The 18,505-nt window shown below is 39.5% G+C and overlaps 1 protein-coding gene across 1 annotated transcript in view; it reads left to right on the forward strand.

Moving 5' to 3' along the window:
• The window catches only part of TRPA1 (transient receptor potential cation channel subfamily A member 1), a 405,999-nt gene that overhangs the window by 296,400 nt on the left and 91,094 nt on the right, over positions 1-18,505 (forward strand). The window contains exon 22 of the mRNA XM_078766842.1: positions 2,500-2,598. Within this exon, the coding sequence (XP_078622968.1) occupies positions 2,500-2,598 (99 nt within the window). The remainder of the gene's footprint in view (positions 1-2,499; positions 2,599-18,505) is intronic.

Genomic DNA, 18,505 nt, shown 5'->3' on the forward strand with positions numbered 1-18,505 from the left:
GGCAACAGCCTCACCACAAGATTCCGTGTACCATGGACGGGAGGAAGGGTATGACAACTGAAGACGAGATGGGATAAATCTGTGCATGAGAGAGAGCAATTTACTTTGGAAGAATTCCCAGGATGAGTTGATGTCAGAGGTGGTAGAGATGGGAGACCAGTCCAGATGATTGATGGCTGCTTGAAGACCGTGCCAGTTGGCCTGAGTGAAATGCCAGACTCGTCGACGCTGAGCAGGCTCCCTGAGGATGGTCAGAGAGATGTCCACTTTAACAAGGACATGATCAGATGATCCGATCGGAGCAGAAGAAGAGCAGCAGACATTTTCAGGGAAGTTAGTCATAACCAAGTCCAGAAGAGAAGATGTTCCGTTGACTGAGATCCGGGTCGGGAAATTGACAGATTGTGTCAGTCCCAGTGAGTCGCAGAAGTCCTTTGCTGAGGAGCCATGGCTGGTGAGAGAGGTACCCACACCCAGCCAACTGGCATGATGACAGTTGAAATCACCACATATGAGGAAGAGAGAGTTGGGATGAGTAGATAGAAGTTGGTCCATATCATCAGACAGCGAGATGTAGATGGAGTCATCACTGTTTGGTGGACGGTACAACACACATATGAACAAGAGGTGGGAGCGAAGGTGAAGCCGTAGCCAGAGGTATTCCTGGGGGTGAGGTGGAGAGAGTGCAGTGCAGGGCGAGTGAGGAAGAGAGTTTTTGATAAAGATAGCAACCCCGCCTCCAGGACGAGGCTCAGGTCTATCATACCGGAGGAGGGAGTAGCCCGGGAGAGATACTATGGAATCAGAGACATCATAAAGGAGGAAAGTTTCTGTTAAGCAGATCACGTCTGGTTTGACAGAAGCAACCTGTATGGAGAGATCAGTTAAGTTTGAACGAAGGCCCCGGATGTTTGAGGTCCATACCGTTAATGAAGAGGAAGGGGGAGCATCAGATACAGAACAGGGGGGAGGAGGGGTAGGGTAAGATGTGGAAGAGGTGGAAGAGGTAGGGAGAGCTGTTGAAGGTGTGTCAGAGATTTCAGAATAGCTCGGAGAAAGGGAAGGATGGGGCGGACAAAAGGTTTGATGGTGATTGGGTGAGCCACAATGAGGTGTTATTTGAGGAGGGGGAAGAGCGAGGCAGAAGGTTGGGGGAGATGGAGGTGAGAGTTTGAGGGGGGAAGAAGCGGGGAGGACGCTTTGAGGAGGGGGAGTGAGAGGGGGGAAATTGAGAAGCAATGAGGGTGGGGAGATTTGAAGGGGAGGGGTGAGGGGGGAGTTTGGGAGGGAAGGGACAAGGGGAGGGATTTGAAAGGGATGGGATATGGGGGAGATTTGGAGGGGAGGGGTGAGGCAGGAGTCTAGGAGGGGAGGGGCGAGGGGGCGTCTTGGCGGGGAGGGGTGAGGGGGTAGTTTAGGAGGGAGGGGGCAAGGGGGGAGATTTGAAAGGGATGGGTGATGGGGAAGATTTGGAGGGGAGGGGTGATGGGGAAGATTTGGAGGGGAGGGGTTATGGGGAAGATTTGGAGGGGAGGGGTGAGATTGGATTTTTGAAAGTGTACGATTTATGGGAAACGAACATTTATTGCAAAATGAGTTTCTTGTGACCTTCGAGTTAAAAATACGTTTAAGGACGCTGGATGGAGGATGGAGTGCAGGAGAGTTTAGGGAATGTAGAAAAAAGGCACTATAGGAGATGGATATTTTTTTTGGGATGAATTGATTTGGTGAGCAAGTCGAAAGCAGCCTTTTAAAGAAGAAGAAGAAAAAGGTGTTATAAAATATGACGGAATACATAACTTGAGGGGAAAGTGTAAACATTGAAGGTTAATGAGTGAAAACTATCTGGGGAAATGGGGGAGAAACACGTGGTCGAAGAACGAACGAACGAATAAGAATGAATAAACGAATGAGAACAGAGAAGGAAATGTTTTTTTTTTTTTGAGTTGAGATTTACACAAGGAAGTAGGCTGTGGGTGAAAAGCCTGGGAATACAGAGAACGAAAGTTATTGGATCACAAACGACGGACCACTGAGAGAAAAACAAAGCCTCAAGGTTGTACAGTGCACACTGTACAAGGCCTTGCTCGCGACACGGCAAACAGACGATCAATTTATGACAGATAAACACCGAGAAACAACCAAAGTTGCACACAATAACTTCACACACCGAAAGATAAATACAGTTTCGACAAAATACAATTGTGAACAGACTTAACTTCGAAAAACGTGGAGACCGTGTGGAGCTTCGAAAATGTGATGAGAGAATTTTTTCAGAGTCTGAGAATGCACATCCTATGCCTGTTTCAGCTGCATGAAACCTCGAACTTCTGGGATGTCAGGCTGGTGTCCTCACCACTCACCACTCACCCACCAATTACAAACACATTAAGTTACTATAGTCAAACATAGGCCCAGATCCATAGTTTGTTTCAAAGTTTTCATTGAATTTTTCAACACAAATGCCTTTTTTGGGTCATTGTGTGATTGTCTTTGCAGGAACCGTTTGGAGGAACATTAGACAAGTTTCTGCTGCTGATGATCTTTACATTGTCATGCGTATCTCTGGTTAAGGAAAGCATCCAGTTGATTCATCAGGTGAGTTGTGATTTGAATGCAAATAATAATACTAATTATGACTTTTCTTTCTTTTAACTTGATTTTTATGCTTTGTTGTGACACACTGCTCAACCGCTGTGAAGTAGTGAGGGCAGCTGCACAACGGTGTTGGGAAATGACAAAAATTGCAAAAACAAAACTGCAACCAACTCAAGCTTCTTTAATTGTTTAAGCCTCTGATTGCCCTTCATCACAGACTTTCTGTAATGTCAATTCACATTTTGTGCTTATTCCCATTCAGTGCTTATTCACATTTTGTGCTTATTCACATTCAGTGCTTATTCACATTTTGTGCTTATTCACATTTTGTGCTTATTCCCATTCGGTGCTTATTCACATTTTGTACTTATTCACATTTTGTGCTTATTCCCATTCTGTGCTTATTCACATTTTGTACTTATTCACATTCAGTGCTTATTCACATTTTGTGCTTATTCACATTCAGTGCTTATTCACATTTTGTGCTTATTCACATTCAGTGCTTATTCACATTTTGTGCTTATTCACATTCAGTGCTTATTCACATTTTGTGCTTATTCACATTCAGTGCTTATTCACATTTTGTGCTTATTCACATTTTGTGCTTATTCCCATTCTGTGCTTATTCACATTTTGTACTTATTCACATTCAGTGCTTATTCACATTTTGTGCTTATTCACATTCAGTGCTTATTCACATTTTGTGCTTATTCACATTCAGTGCTTATTCACATTTTGTGCTTATTCACATTCAGTGCTTATTCACATTTTGTGCTTGTTCACATTCAGTGCTTATTCACATTTTGTGCTTATTCACATTCAGTGCTTATTCACATTTTGTGCTTATTCACATTCTGTGCTTATTCACATACAGTGCTTATTGCCATTCTGTGCTTATTCACATTCTGTGCTTATTCACATACAGTGCTTATTCACATACAGTGCTTATTGCCATTCTGTGCTAATTCACATGCAAGGCTTATTCACATTCAGTGCTTATTCACAAACAGTGCTTATTCACATACATTGCTTATTCACATACAGTGCTTATTCACATACATTGCTTAGTCACATACAGTGCTTATTCACATACAGTGCTTATTCCCATTCTGTGCTTATTCATGTACAGTGCTTATTGCCATTCTGTGCTGATTCACATGCAAGGCTTATTCACATTCAGTGCTTATTCCCATTCTGTGCTTATTCACATTCACTGCTTATTGCCATTCTGTGCTGATTCACATGCAAGGCTTATTCACATACAGTGCTTATTCCCATTCTGTGCTTATTCACATTCAGTGCTTTTCACATGCAAGGCTTATTCACATTCAGTGCTTATTCACATGCAAGGCTTATTCACATTCAGTGCTTATTCACATGCAAGGCTTATGAAGCTAACTCCAAGGGCCTCTCACTCACTCACCGCAGGCAGGTTGGTGGTCTTTCCGTCTTCTACCGACTCCTCTCTGGCCTTGCCCCCCCAGCTCTCTCTGGGCTCTGTCCCGCAAATATTCCTACAGGTCGCACAAGATCTGCCTGCAACCCTCTTATGGTCAAACTGCCAAAATCAAGACTCTCTGCTCACCTTCACTCCTTCATTCCTCTTTTCTCCCGCATCTGGAACAAACTCCCTCACTCTCTTCAATCCCACTCCACCCTCCAGGTCTTTAAAACAGCTGTTCACCACCATCTCTTATCTTCCCCCATCCAAAACCTTGATCTTTTCTACCCCCGCTAATTTCACCCCAATTCCACTTTTTTGAAATACCAACTTCTGTCCTGGAAGTCCTTGGTGTCCTTGTGTTTTATACTTCTCCCTCCCCCCCCCCCCACCCCCCTTCCCACGCCTCCTCCCCCCAAGCCCTCTCCCTTCCACACATCTCCCTGCTCTCAAATGTTGTGATTGTGTGCTTCCCCTTCTCTCCCCATCTTGTTTTCCGCTCCCTCTTTTTATATATTTTGTTTGTCTGGTTGATTTGTTTGTGAAGTAAATGTTAGCTCTTTCACGAGCCTCGATTCAGTATACAAAAAAAAAAAAAAAAAAAAAAAATTCCCATTCTGTCCTGATTCACATGCAAGGCTTATTCACATTCAGTGCTTATTCACATTCTGTCCTAATTCACAAGCAAGGCTTATTCACATTCAGTGCTTATTCCCATTCTGTGCTTATTCACATTCAGTGCTTATTCACATTTTGTGTTTATTCACATTCTATGCTTATTCCCATTCTGTGCGTATTCACATACAGTGCTTATTCCCATTCTGTGCTTATTCACATTCTGTCCTAATTCACATTCAGTGCTTATTCACATTCAGTGCTTATTCCCATTTTGTGCTTATTCACATTTTGTGTTTATTCCCATTCTGTGCTTATTCACATAGTGCTTATTCCCATTCTGTGCTTATTCACATAGTGCTTATTCACATTCGGTGCTTATTCACATTCTGTGCTTATTCACATTCAGTGCTTATTCATATTCTATGCTTATTCCCATTCTGTGCTTATTCACATTCAGTGCTTATTCACATTGAGTGCTTATTCACATTCTATGCTTATTCCCATTCTGTGCTTATTCCCATTCTGTGCTTATTCCCATTCAGTGCTTATTCCCATTCTATGCTTATTCCCATTCTGTGCTTATTCACATACAGTGCTTATTCACATTCTATGCTTATTCCCATTCTGTGCTTATTCACATTCAGTGCTTATTCACATTCTATGCTTATTCCCATTCTGTGCTTATTCACATTCAGTGCTTATTCACATTCTGTCCTAATTCACATGCAAGGCTTTTTCACATTCTGTGCTTATTCACATTCTATGCTTATTCCCATTCTGTGCTTATTCACATTCAGTGCTTATTCACATTCAGTGCTTATTCACATACAGTGCTTATTCACATACAGTGCTTATTCACATTCAGTGCTTATTCACATTCTGTGCTTATTCACATTCAGTGCTTATTCACATACAGTGCTTATTCCCATTCAGTGCTTATTCCCATTCTGTGCTTATTCCCATTCTGTGCTTATTCACATTCTGTGCTTATTCACATACAGTGCTTATTCACATTCTGTGCTTATTCACATTCAGTGCTTATTCCCATTCTGTCCTGATTCACATTCTATGCTTATTCCCATTCTGTGCTTATTCACATACTGTGCGTATTCACATTTTGTGTTTATTCACATTCTATGCTTATTCACATTCAGTGCTTATTCACATTCTGTCCTAATTCACATTCAGTGCTTTTTCACATTCTGTCCTTATTCCCATTCTATGCTTATTCACATTCAGTGCTTATTCACCTTCTGTCCTAATTCACATGCAAGGCTTTTTCACATTCTGTGCTTATTCACATTCTATGCTTATTCCCATTCTGTGCTAATTCACATTCTATGCTTATTCACATTCAGTGCTTATTCACATTCTGTCCTAATTCACATGCAAGGCTTTTTCACATTCTGTGCTTATTCACATTCTATGCTTATTCCCATTCTGTGCTAATTCACATTCTATGCTTATTCACATTGTGCTTATTCACATACAGTGCTTATTCACATTCTGTCCTAATTCACATGCAAGGCTTTTTCACATTCTGTGCTTATTCACATTCTGTGCTTATTCCCATTCTGTGCTAATTCACATTCTATGCTTATTCCCATGCTATGCTTATTCACATTCAGTGCTTATTCACATACAGTGCTTATTCACATACATTGCTTATTCACATACAGTGCTTATTCACATACAGTGCTTAATCCCATTCTGTCCTGATTCACATGCAAGGCTTATTCCCATTCTGGACTTATTCACATTCAGTGCTTATTCACATACATTGCTTATTCACATACAGTGCTTATTCCCATTCTGTCCTGATTCACATGCAAGGCTTATTCACATTCTGTGCTTATTCACATTCTGTGCTTATTCACATGGAAGGCTTATTCACATTCAGTGCTTATTCACATTCTGTGCTTATTCCCATTCTGTGCTTATTCACATGGAAGGCTTATTCACATTCAGTGCTTATTCACATTCTGTGCTTATTCACATTCTGTGCTTATTCACATACAGTGCTATTGCCATTTTGTGCTTATTCACATGCAAGGCTTATTCACATTCAGTGCTTATTCACATTCTGTGCTTATACACATTCTGTGCTTATTCACATTCTGTGCATATTCACATTCTGTGCTTATTCACATTCTGTGCTTATTCACATACAGTGATTATTCCCATTCTGTGCTTATTCACATTCTGTGCTTATTCACATCGTGCTTATTCATATTCTGTGCTTATTCACATTCTGTGCTTATTCCCATTCTGTGCTTATTCACATACAGTGCTTATTGCCATTCTGTGCTTATTCACATAGTGCTTATTGCCATTCTGTGCTTATTCCCATTCTGTGCTTATTCACATTCTGTGCTTATTCACATGCAAGGCTTATTCACATTCAGTGCTTATTCACATACAGTGCTTATTCACATCCATTGCTTATTCACATACAGTGCTTATTCACATACAGTGCTTAGTCACAGACATTGCTTATTCACATACAGTGCTTATTCACATACAGTGCTTAGTCACATACAGTGCTTATTCCCATTCTGTGCTGATTCACATGCAAGGCTTATTCACATTCAGTGCTTATTCACATTCAGTGCTTATTCACATTCTGTGCTTATTCACATACAGTGCTTATTGCCATTCTGTGCTGATTCACATGCAAGACTTATTCACATTCAGTGCTTATTCCCATTCTGTGCTGATTCACATACAGTGCTTATTCCCATTCTGTGCTTATTCACATTCAGTGCTTATTCCCATTCTGTGCTGATTCACATACAGTGCTTATTCCCATTCTGTGCTGATTCACATACAGTGCTTATTCCCATTCTGTGCTGATTCACATTCAGTGCTTATTCCCATTCTGTGCTGATTCACATACAGTGCTTATTCCCATTCTGTGCTGATTCACATGCAAGACTTATTCACATACAGTGCTTATTGCCATTCTGTGCTGATTCACATGCAAGGCTTATTCCCATTCTGTGCTTATTCCCATTCTGTGCTTATTCACATACAGTGCTTATTCCCATTCTGTGCTTATTCACATTCAGTGCTTATTCCCATTCTGTGCTTATTCACATACAGTGCTTATTGCCATTCTGTGCTGATTCACATACAGTGCTTGGTCACATACATTGCTTATTCACATACAGTGCTTATTCACATACAGTGCTTATTCCCATTCTGTCCTGATTCACATGCAAGGCTTATTCCCATTCTGGACTTATTCACATTGTGCTTATTCACATACATTGCTTATTCACATACAGTGCTTATTTCCATTCTGTCCTGATTCACATGCAAGGCTTATTCACATTCTGTGCTTATTCACATTCTGTGCTTATTCACATGGAAGGCTTATTCACATTCAGTGCTTATTCACATTCTGTGCTTATTCCCATTCTGTGCTTATTCCCATTCTGTGCTTATTCACATGGAAGGCTTATTCACATTCAGTGCTTATTCACATACAGTGCTTATTCACATTCTGTCCTAATTCACATGCAAGGCTTTTTCACATTCTGTGCTTATTCACATTCTGTGCTTATTCCCATTCTGTGCTAATTCACATTCTATGCTTATTCCCATGCTATGCTTATTCACATTCAGTGCTTATTCACATACAGTGCTTATTCACATACATTGCTTATTCACATACAGTGCTTATTCACATACAGTGCTTAATCCCATTCTGTCCTGATTCACATGCAAGGCTTATTCCCATTCTGGACTTATTCACATTCAGTGCTTATTCACATACATTGCTTATTCACATACAGTGCTTATTCCCATTCTGTCCTGATTCACATGCAAGGCTTATTCACATTCTGTGCTTATTCACATTCTGTGCTTATTCACATGGAAGGCTTATTCACATTCAGTGCTTATTCACATTCTGTGCTTATTCCCATTCTGTGCTTATTCACATGGAAGGCTTATTCACATTCAGTGCTTATTCACATTCTGTGCTTATTCACATTCTGTGCTTATTCACATACAGTGCTATTGCCATTTTGTGCTTATTCACATGCAAGGCTTATTCACATTCAGTGCTTATTCACATTCTGTGCTTATACACATTCTGTGCTTATTCACATTCTGTGCATATTCACATTCTGTGCTTATTCACATTCTGTGCTTATTCACATACAGTGATTATTCCCATTCTGTGCTTATTCACATTCTGTGCTTATTCACATCGTGCTTATTCATATTCTGTGCTTATTCACATTCTGTGCTTATTCCCATTCTGTGCTTATTCACATACAGTGCTTATTGCCATTCTGTGCTTATTCACATAGTGCTTATTGCCATTCTGTGCTTATTCCCATTCTGTGCTTATTCACATTCTGTGCTTATTCACATGCAAGGCTTATTCACATTCAGTGCTTATTCACATACAGTGCTTATTCACATCCATTGCTTATTCACATACAGTGCTTATTCACATACAGTGCTTAGTCACAGACATTGCTTATTCACATACAGTGCTTATTCACATACAGTGCTTAGTCACATACAGTGCTTATTCCCATTCTGTGCTGATTCACATGCAAGGCTTATTCACATTCAGTGCTTATTCACATTCAGTGCTTATTCACATTCTGTGCTTATTCACATACAGTGCTTATTGCCATTCTGTGCTGATTCACATGCAAGACTTATTCACATTCAGTGCTTATTCCCATTCTGTGCTGATTCACATACAGTGCTTATTCCCATTCTGTGCTTATTCACATTCAGTGCTTATTCCCATTCTGTGCTGATTCACATACAGTGCTTATTCCCATTCTGTGCTGATTCACATACAGTGCTTATTCCCATTCTGTGCTGATTCACATTCAGTGCTTATTCCCATTCTGTGCTGATTCACATACAGTGCTTATTCCCATTCTGTGCTGATTCACATGCAAGACTTATTCACATACAGTGCTTATTGCCATTCTGTGCTGATTCACATGCAAGGCTTATTCCCATTCTGTGCTTATTCCCATTCTGTGCTTATTCACATACAGTGCTTATTCCCATTCTGTGCTTATTCACATTCAGTGCTTATTCCCATTCTGTGCTTATTCACATACAGTGCTTATTGCCATTCTGTGCTGATTCACATACAGTGCTTGGTCACATACATTGCTTATTCACATACAGTGCTTATTCACATACAGTGCTTATTCCCATTCTGTCCTGATTCACATGCAAGGCTTATTCCCATTCTGGACTTATTCACATTGTGCTTATTCACATACATTGCTTATTCACATACAGTGCTTATTTCCATTCTGTCCTGATTCACATGCAAGGCTTATTCACATTCTGTGCTTATTCACATTCTGTGCTTATTCACATGGAAGGCTTATTCACATTCAGTGCTTATTCACATTCTGTGCTTATTCCCATTCTGTGCTTATTCCCATTCTGTGCTTATTCACATGGAAGGCTTATTCACATTCAGTGCTTATTCACATTCTGTGCTTATTCACATTCTGTGCTTATTCACATACAGTGCTATTCCCATTTTGTGCTTATTCACATGCAAGGCTTATTCACATTCTGTGCTTATTCACATTCTGTGCATATTCACATTCTGTGCTTATTCACATACAGTGCTTATTCCCATTCTGTGCTTATTCACATTCTGTGCTTATTCACATCGTGCTTATTCATATTCTGTGCTTATTCACATCCTGTGCTTATTCCCATTCTGTGCTTATTCACATACAGTGCTTATTGCCACTCTGTGCTTATTCACATACAGTGCTTATTGCCATTCTGTGCTTATTCCCATTCTGTGCTTATTCACATTCTGTGCTTATTCACATGCAAGGCTTATTCATATTCAGTGCTTATTCACATACAGTGCTTATTCACATACATTGCTTATTCACATACAGTGCTTATTCACATACAGTGCTTAGTCACAGACATTGCTTATTCACATACAGTGCTTATTCACATACAGTGCTTAGTCACATACAGTGCTTATTCCCATTCTGTGCTGATTCACATGCAAGGCTTATTCACATTCAGTGCTTATTCACATTCAGTGCTTATTCACATTCTGTGCTTATTCACATACAGTGCTGATTTACATGCAAGGCTTATTCCCATTCTGTGCTTATTCCCATTCTGTGCTTATTCACATACAGTGCTTATTCCCATTCTGCGCTTATTCACATTCAGTGCTTATTCCCATTCTGTGCTTATTCACATACAGTGCTTATTGCCATTCTGTGCTGATTCACATGCAAGACTTATTCACATTCAGTGCTTATTCACATACAGTGCTTATTCACATACAGTGCTTATTCACATACAGTGCTTAGTCACAGACATTGCTTATTCACATACAGTGCTTATTCACATACAGTGCTTATTCCCATTCTGTGCTGATTCACATGCAAGGCTTATTCACATTCAGTGCTTATTCACATTCAGTGCTTATTCACATTCTGTGCTTATTCACATTCAGTGCTTATTCACATTCTGTGCTTATTCATATTCTGTGCTTATTCACATACAGTGCTTAATCCCATTCTGTCCTGATTCACATGCAAGGCTTATTCACATTCAGTGCTTATTCACATTCAGTGCTTATTCACATTCTGTGCTTATTCACATACGGTGCTAATTCACATGCAAGGCTTATTCACATTCAGTGCTTATTCACAAACAGTGCTTATTCACATACATTGCTTATTCACATACAGTGCTTATTCACATACATTGCTTAGTCACATACAGTGCTTATTCACATACAGTGCTTATTCCCATTCTGTGCTTATTCATGTACAGTGCTTATTGCCATTCTGTGCTGATTCACATGCAAGGCTTATTCACATTCAGTGCTTATTCCCATTCTGTGCTTATTCACATTCAGTGCTTATTGCCATTCTGTGCTGATTCACATGCAAGGCTTATTCACATACAGTGCTTATTCCCATTCTGTGCTTATTCACATTCAGTGCTTTTCACATGCAAGGCTTATTCACATTCAGTGCTTATTCACATGCAAGGCTTATTCACATTCAGTGCTTATTCACATGCAAGGCTTATGAAGCTAACTCCAAGGGCCTCTCACTCACTCACCGCAGGCAGGTTGGTGGTCTTTCCGTCTTCTACCGACTCCTCTCTGGCCTTGCCCCCCCAGCTCTCTCTGGGCTCTGTCCCGCAAATATTCCTACAGGTCGCACAAGATCTGCCTGCAACCCTCTTATGGTCAAACTGCCAAAATCAAGACTCTCTGCTCACCTTCACTCCTTCATTCCTCTTTTCTCCCGCATCTGGAACAAACTCCCTCACTCTCTTCAATCCCACTCCACCCTCCAGGTCTTTAAAACAGCTGTTCACCACCATCTCTTATCTTCCCCCATCCAAAACCTTGATCTTTTCTACCCCCGCTAATTTCACCCCAATTCCACTTTTTTGAAATACCAACTTCTGTCCTGGAAGTCCTTGGTGTCCTTGTGTTTTATACTTCTCCCTCCCCCCCCCCCCCCCACCCCCCCTTCCCACGCCTCCTCCCCCCAAGCCCTCTCCCTTCCACACATCTCCCTGCTCTCAAATGTTGTGATTGTGTGCTTCCCCTTCTCTACCCATCTTGTTTTCCGCTCCCTCTTTTTATATATTTTGTTTGTCTGGTTGATTTGTTTGTGAAGTAAATGTTAGCTCTTTCACGAGCCTCGATTCAGTATACAAAAAAAAAAAAAAAAAAAAAAATTCCCATTCTGTCCTGATTCACATGCAAGGCTTATTCACATTCAGTGCTTATTCACATTCTGTCCTAATTCACAAGCAAGGCTTATTCACATTCAGTGCTTATTCCCATTCTGTGCTTATTCACATTCAGTGCTTATTCACATTTTGTGTTTATTCACATTCTATGCTTATTCCCATTCTGTGCGTATTCACATACAGTGCTTATTCCCATTCTGTGCTTATTCACATTCTGTCCTAATTCACATTCAGTGCTTATTCACATTCAGTGCTTATTCCCATTTTGTGCTTATTCACATTTTGTGTTTATTCCCATTCTGTGCTTATTCACATACAGTGCTTATTCCCATTCTGTGCTTATTCACATAGTGCTTATTCACATTCGGTGCTTATTCACATTCTGTGCTTATTCACATTCAGTGCTTATTCATATTCTATGCTTATTCCCATTCTGTGCTTATTCACATTCAGTGCTTATTCACATTGAGTGCTTATTCACATTCTATGCTTATTCCCATTCTGTGCTTATTCCCATTCTGTGCTTATTCCCATTCAGTGCTTATTCCCATTCTATGCTTATTCCCATTCTGTGCTTATTCACATACAGTGCTTATTCACATTCTATGCTTATTCCCATTCTGTGCTTATTCACATTCAGTGCTTATTCCCATTCTATGCTTATTCCCATTCTGTGCTTATTCACATTCAGTGCTTATTCACATTCTGTCCTAATTCACATGCAAGGCTTTTTCACATTCTGTGCTTATTCACATTCCATGCTTATTCCCATTCTGTGCTTATTCACATTCAGTGCTTATTCACATTCAGTGCTTATTCACATACAGTGCTTATTCACATACAGTGCTTATTCACATTCAGTGCTTATTCACATTCTGTGCTTATTCACATTCAGTGCTTATTCACATACAGTGCTTATTCCCATTCAGTGCTTATTCCCATTCTGTGCTTATTCCCATTCTGTGCTTATTCACATTCTGTGCTTATTCACATACAGTGCTTATTCACATTCTGTGCTTATTCACATTCAGTGCTTATTCCCATGCTGTCCTGATTCACATTCTATGCTTATTCCCATTCTGTGCTTATTCACATACTGTGCGTATTCACATTTTGTGTTTATTCACATTCTATGCTTATTCACATTCAGTGCTTATTCACATTCTGTCCTAATTCACATTCAGTGCTTTTTCACATTCTGTCCTTATTCCCATTCTATGCTTATTCACATTCAGTGCTTATTCACCTCTGTCCTAATTCACATGCAAGGCTTTTTCACATTCTGTGCTTATTCACATTCTATGCTTATTCCCATTCTGTGCTAATTCACATTCTATGCTTATTCACATTCAGTGCTTATTCACATTCTGTCCTAATTCACATGCAAGGCTTTTTCACATTCTGTGCTTATTCACATTCTATGCTTATTCCCATTCTGTGCTAATTCACATTCTATGCTTATTCACATTGTGCTTATTCACATACAGTGCTTATTCACATTCTGTCCTAATTCACATGCAAGGCTTTTTCACATTCTGTGCTTATTCACATTCTGTGCTTATTCCCATTCTGTGCTAATTCACATTCTATGCTTATTCCCATGCTATGCTTATTCACATTCAGTGCTTATTCACATACAGTGCTTATTCACATACATTGCTTATTCACATACAGTGCTTATTCACATACAGTGCTTAATCCCATTCTGTCCTGATTCACATGCAAGGCTTATTCCCATTCTGGACTTATTCACATTCAGTGCTTATTCACATACATTGCTTATTCACATACAGTGCTTATTCCCATTCTGTCCTGATTCACATGCAAGGCTTATTCACATTCTGTGCTTATTCACATTCTGTGCTTATTCACATGGAAGGCTTATTCACATTCAGTGCTTATTCACATTCTGTGCTTATTCACATGGAAGGCTTATTCACATTCAGTGCTTATTCACATTCTGTGCTTATTCACATTCTGTGCTTATTCACATACAGTGCTATTGCCATTTTGTGCTTATTCACATGCAAGGCTTATTCACATTCAGTGCTTATTCACATTCTGTGCTTATACACATTCTGTGCTTATTCACATTCTGTGCATATTCACATTCTGTGCTTATTCACATTCTGTGCTTATTCACATACAGTGATTATTCCCATTCTGTGCTTATTCACATTCTGTGCTTATTCACATCGTGCTTATTCATATTCTGTGCTTATTCACATTCTGTGCTTATTCCCATTCTGTGCTTATTCACATACAGTGCTTATTGCCATTCTGTGCTTATTCACATAGTGCTTATTGCCATTCTGTGCTTATTCCCATTCTGTGCTTATTCACATTCTGTGCTTATTCACATGCAAGGCTTATTCACATTCAGTGCTTATTCACATACAGTGCTTATTCACATACATTGCTTATTCACATACATTGCTTATTCACATACAGTGCTTATTCACATACAGTGCTTAGTCACAGACATTGCTTATTCACATACAGTGCTTATTCACATACAGTGCTTAGTCACATACAGTGCTTATTCCCATTCTGTGCTGATTCACATGCAAGGCTTATTCACATTCAGTGCTTATTCACATTCAGTGCTTATTCACATTCTGTGCTTATTCACATACAGTGCTTATTGCCATTCTGTGCTGATTCACATGCAAGACTTATTCACATTCAGTGCTTATTCCCATTCTGTGCTGATTCACATACAGTGCTTATTCCCATTCTGTGCTTATTCACATTCAGTGCTTATTCCCATTCTGTGCTGATTCACATACAGTGCTTATTCCCATTCTGTGCTGATTCACATACAGTGCTTATTCCCATTCTGTGCTGATTCACATTCAGTGCTTATTCCCATTCTGTGCTGATTCACATACAGTGCTTATTCCCATTCTGTGCTGATTCACATGCAAGACTTATTCACATACAGTGCTTATTGCCATTCTGTGCTGATTCACATGCAAGGCTTATTCCCATTCTGTGCTTATTCCCATTCTGTGCTTATTCACATACAGTGCTTATTCCCATTCTGTGCTTATTCACATTCAGTGCTTATTCCCATTCTGTGCTTATTCACATACAGTGCTTATTGCCATTCTGTGCTGATTCACATACAGTGCTTGGTCACATACATTGCTTATTCACATACAGTGCTTATTCACATACAGTGCTTATTCCCATTCTGTCCTGATTCACATGCAAGGCTTATTCCCATTCTGGACTTATTCACATTGTGCTTATTCACATACATTGCTTATTCACATACAGTGCTTATTTCCATTCTGTCCTGATTCACATGCAAGGCTTATTCACATTCTGTGCTTATTCACATTCTGTGCTTATTCACATGGAAGGCTTATTCACATTCAGTGCTTATTCACATTCTGTGCTTATTCCCATTCTGTGCTTATTCCCATTCTGTGCTTATTCACATGGAAGGCTTATTCACATTCAGTGCTTATTCACATTCTGTGCTTATTCACATTCTGTGCTTATTCACATACAGTGCTATTCCCATTTTGTGCTTATTCACATGCAAGGCTTATTCACATTCAGTGCTTATTCACATTCTGTGCTTATACACATTCTGTGCTTATTCACATTCTGTGCATATTCACATTCTGTGCTTATTCACATTCTGTGCATATTCACATTCTGTGCTTATTCACATACAGTGCTTATTCCCATTCTGTGCTTATTCACATTCTGTGCTTATTCACATCGTGCTTATTCATATTCTGTGCTTATTCACATCCTGTGCTTATTCCCATTCTGTGCTTATTCACATACAGTGCTTATTGCCACTCTGTGCTTATTCACATACAGTGCTTATTGCCATTCTGTGCTTATTCCCATTCTGTGCTTATTCACATTCTGTGCTTATTCACATGCAAGGCTTATTCATATTCAGTGCTTATTCACATACAGTGCTTATTCACATACATTGCTTATTCACATACAGTGCTTATTCACATACAGTGCTTAGTCACAGACATTGCTTATTCACATACAGTGCTTATTCACATACAGTGCTTAGTCACATACAGTGCTTATTCCCATTCTGTGCTGATTCACATGCAAGGCTTATTCACATTCAGTGCTTATTCACATTCAGTGCTTATTCACATTCTGTGCTTATTCACATACAGTGCTGATTTACATGCAAGGCTTATTCCCATTCTGTGCTTATTCCCATTCTGTGCTTATTCACATACAGTGCTTATTCCCATTCTGCGCTTATTCACATTCAGTGCTTATTCCCATTCTGTGCTTATTCACATACAGTGCTTATTGCCATTCTGTGCTGATTCACATGCAAGACTTATTCACATTCAGTGCTTATTCACATACAGTGCTTATTCACATACAGTGCTTATTCACATACAGTGCTTAGTCACAGACATTGCTTATTCACATACAGTGCTTATTCACATACAGTGCTTATTCCCATTCTGTGCTGATTCACATGCAAGGCTTATTCACATTCAGTGCTTATTCACATTCAGTGCTTATTCACATTCTGTGCTTATTCACATTCAGTGCTTATTCACATTCTGTGCTTATTCACATTCTGTGCTTATTCACATACAGTGCTTAATCCCATTCTGTCCTGATTCACATGCAAGGCTTATTCACATTCAGTGCTTATTCACATTCAGTGCTTATTCACATTCTGTGCTTATTCACATACAGTGCTAATTCACATGCAAGGCTTATTCACATTCAGTGCTTATTCACAAACAGTGCTTATTCACATACATTGCTTATTCACATACAGTGCTTATTCACATACATTGCTTAGTCACATACAGTGCTTATTCACATACAGTGCTTATTCACATACAGTGCTTATTCCCATTCTGTGCTTATTCATGTACAGTGCTTATTGCCATTCTGTGCTGATTCACATGCAAGGCTTATTCACATTCAGTGCTTATTCCCATTCTGTGCTTATTCACATTCAGTGCTTATTGCCATTCTGTGCTGATTCACATGCAAGACTTATTCACATACAGTGCTTATTGCCATTCTGTGCTGATTCACATGCAAGGCTTATTCCCATTCTGTGCTTATTCCCATTCTGTGCTTATTCACATACAGTGCTTATTCCCATTCTGTGCTTATTCACATTCAGTGCTTATTCCCATTCTGTGCTTATTCACATACAGTGCTTATTGCCATTCTGTGCTGATTCACATACAGTGCTTGGTCACATACATTGCTTATTCACATACAGTGCTTATTCACATACAGTGCTTATTCCCATTCTGTCCTGATTCACATGCAAGGCTTATTCCCATTCTGGACTTATTCACATTGTGCTTATTCACATACATTGCTTATTCACATACAGTGCTTATTTCCATTCTGTCCTGATTCACATGCAAGGCTTATTCACATTCTGTGCTTATTCACATTCTGTGCTTATTCACATGGAAGGCTTATTCACATTCAGTGCTTATTCACATTCTGTGCTTATTCCCATTCTGTGCTTATTCCCATTCTGTGCTTATTCACATGGAAGGCTTATTCACATTCAGTGCTTATTCACATTCTGTGCTTATTCACATTCTGTGCTTATTCACATACAGTGCTATTCCCATTTTGTGCTTATTCACATGCAAGGCTTATTCACATTCAGTGCTTATTCACATTCTGTGCTTATACACATTCTGTGCTTATTCACATTCTGTGCATATTCACATTCTGTGCTTATTCACATTCTGTGCATATTCACATTCTGTGCTTATTCACATACAGTGCTTATTCCCATTCTGTGCTTATTCACATTCTGTGCTTATTCACATCGTGCTTATTCATATTCTGTGCTTATTCACATCCTGTGCTTATTCCCATTCTGTGCTTATTCACATACAGTGCTTATTGCCACTCTGTGCTTATTCACATACAGTGCTTATTGCCATTCTGTGCTTATTCCCATTCTGTGCTTATTCACATTCTGTGCTTATTCACATGCAAGGCTTATTCATATTCAGTGCTTATTCACATACAGTGCTTATTCACATACATTGCTTATTCACATACAGTGCTTATTCACATACAGTGCTTAGTCACAGACAT

Source organism: Myxine glutinosa, chromosome 12 (genome assembly GCF_964187855.1).
Source record: "Myxine glutinosa chromosome 12, kmMyxGlut1.1, whole genome shotgun sequence".
NCBI classification, from domain to species: domain Eukaryota; kingdom Metazoa; phylum Chordata; class Myxini; order Myxiniformes; family Myxinidae; genus Myxine; species Myxine glutinosa.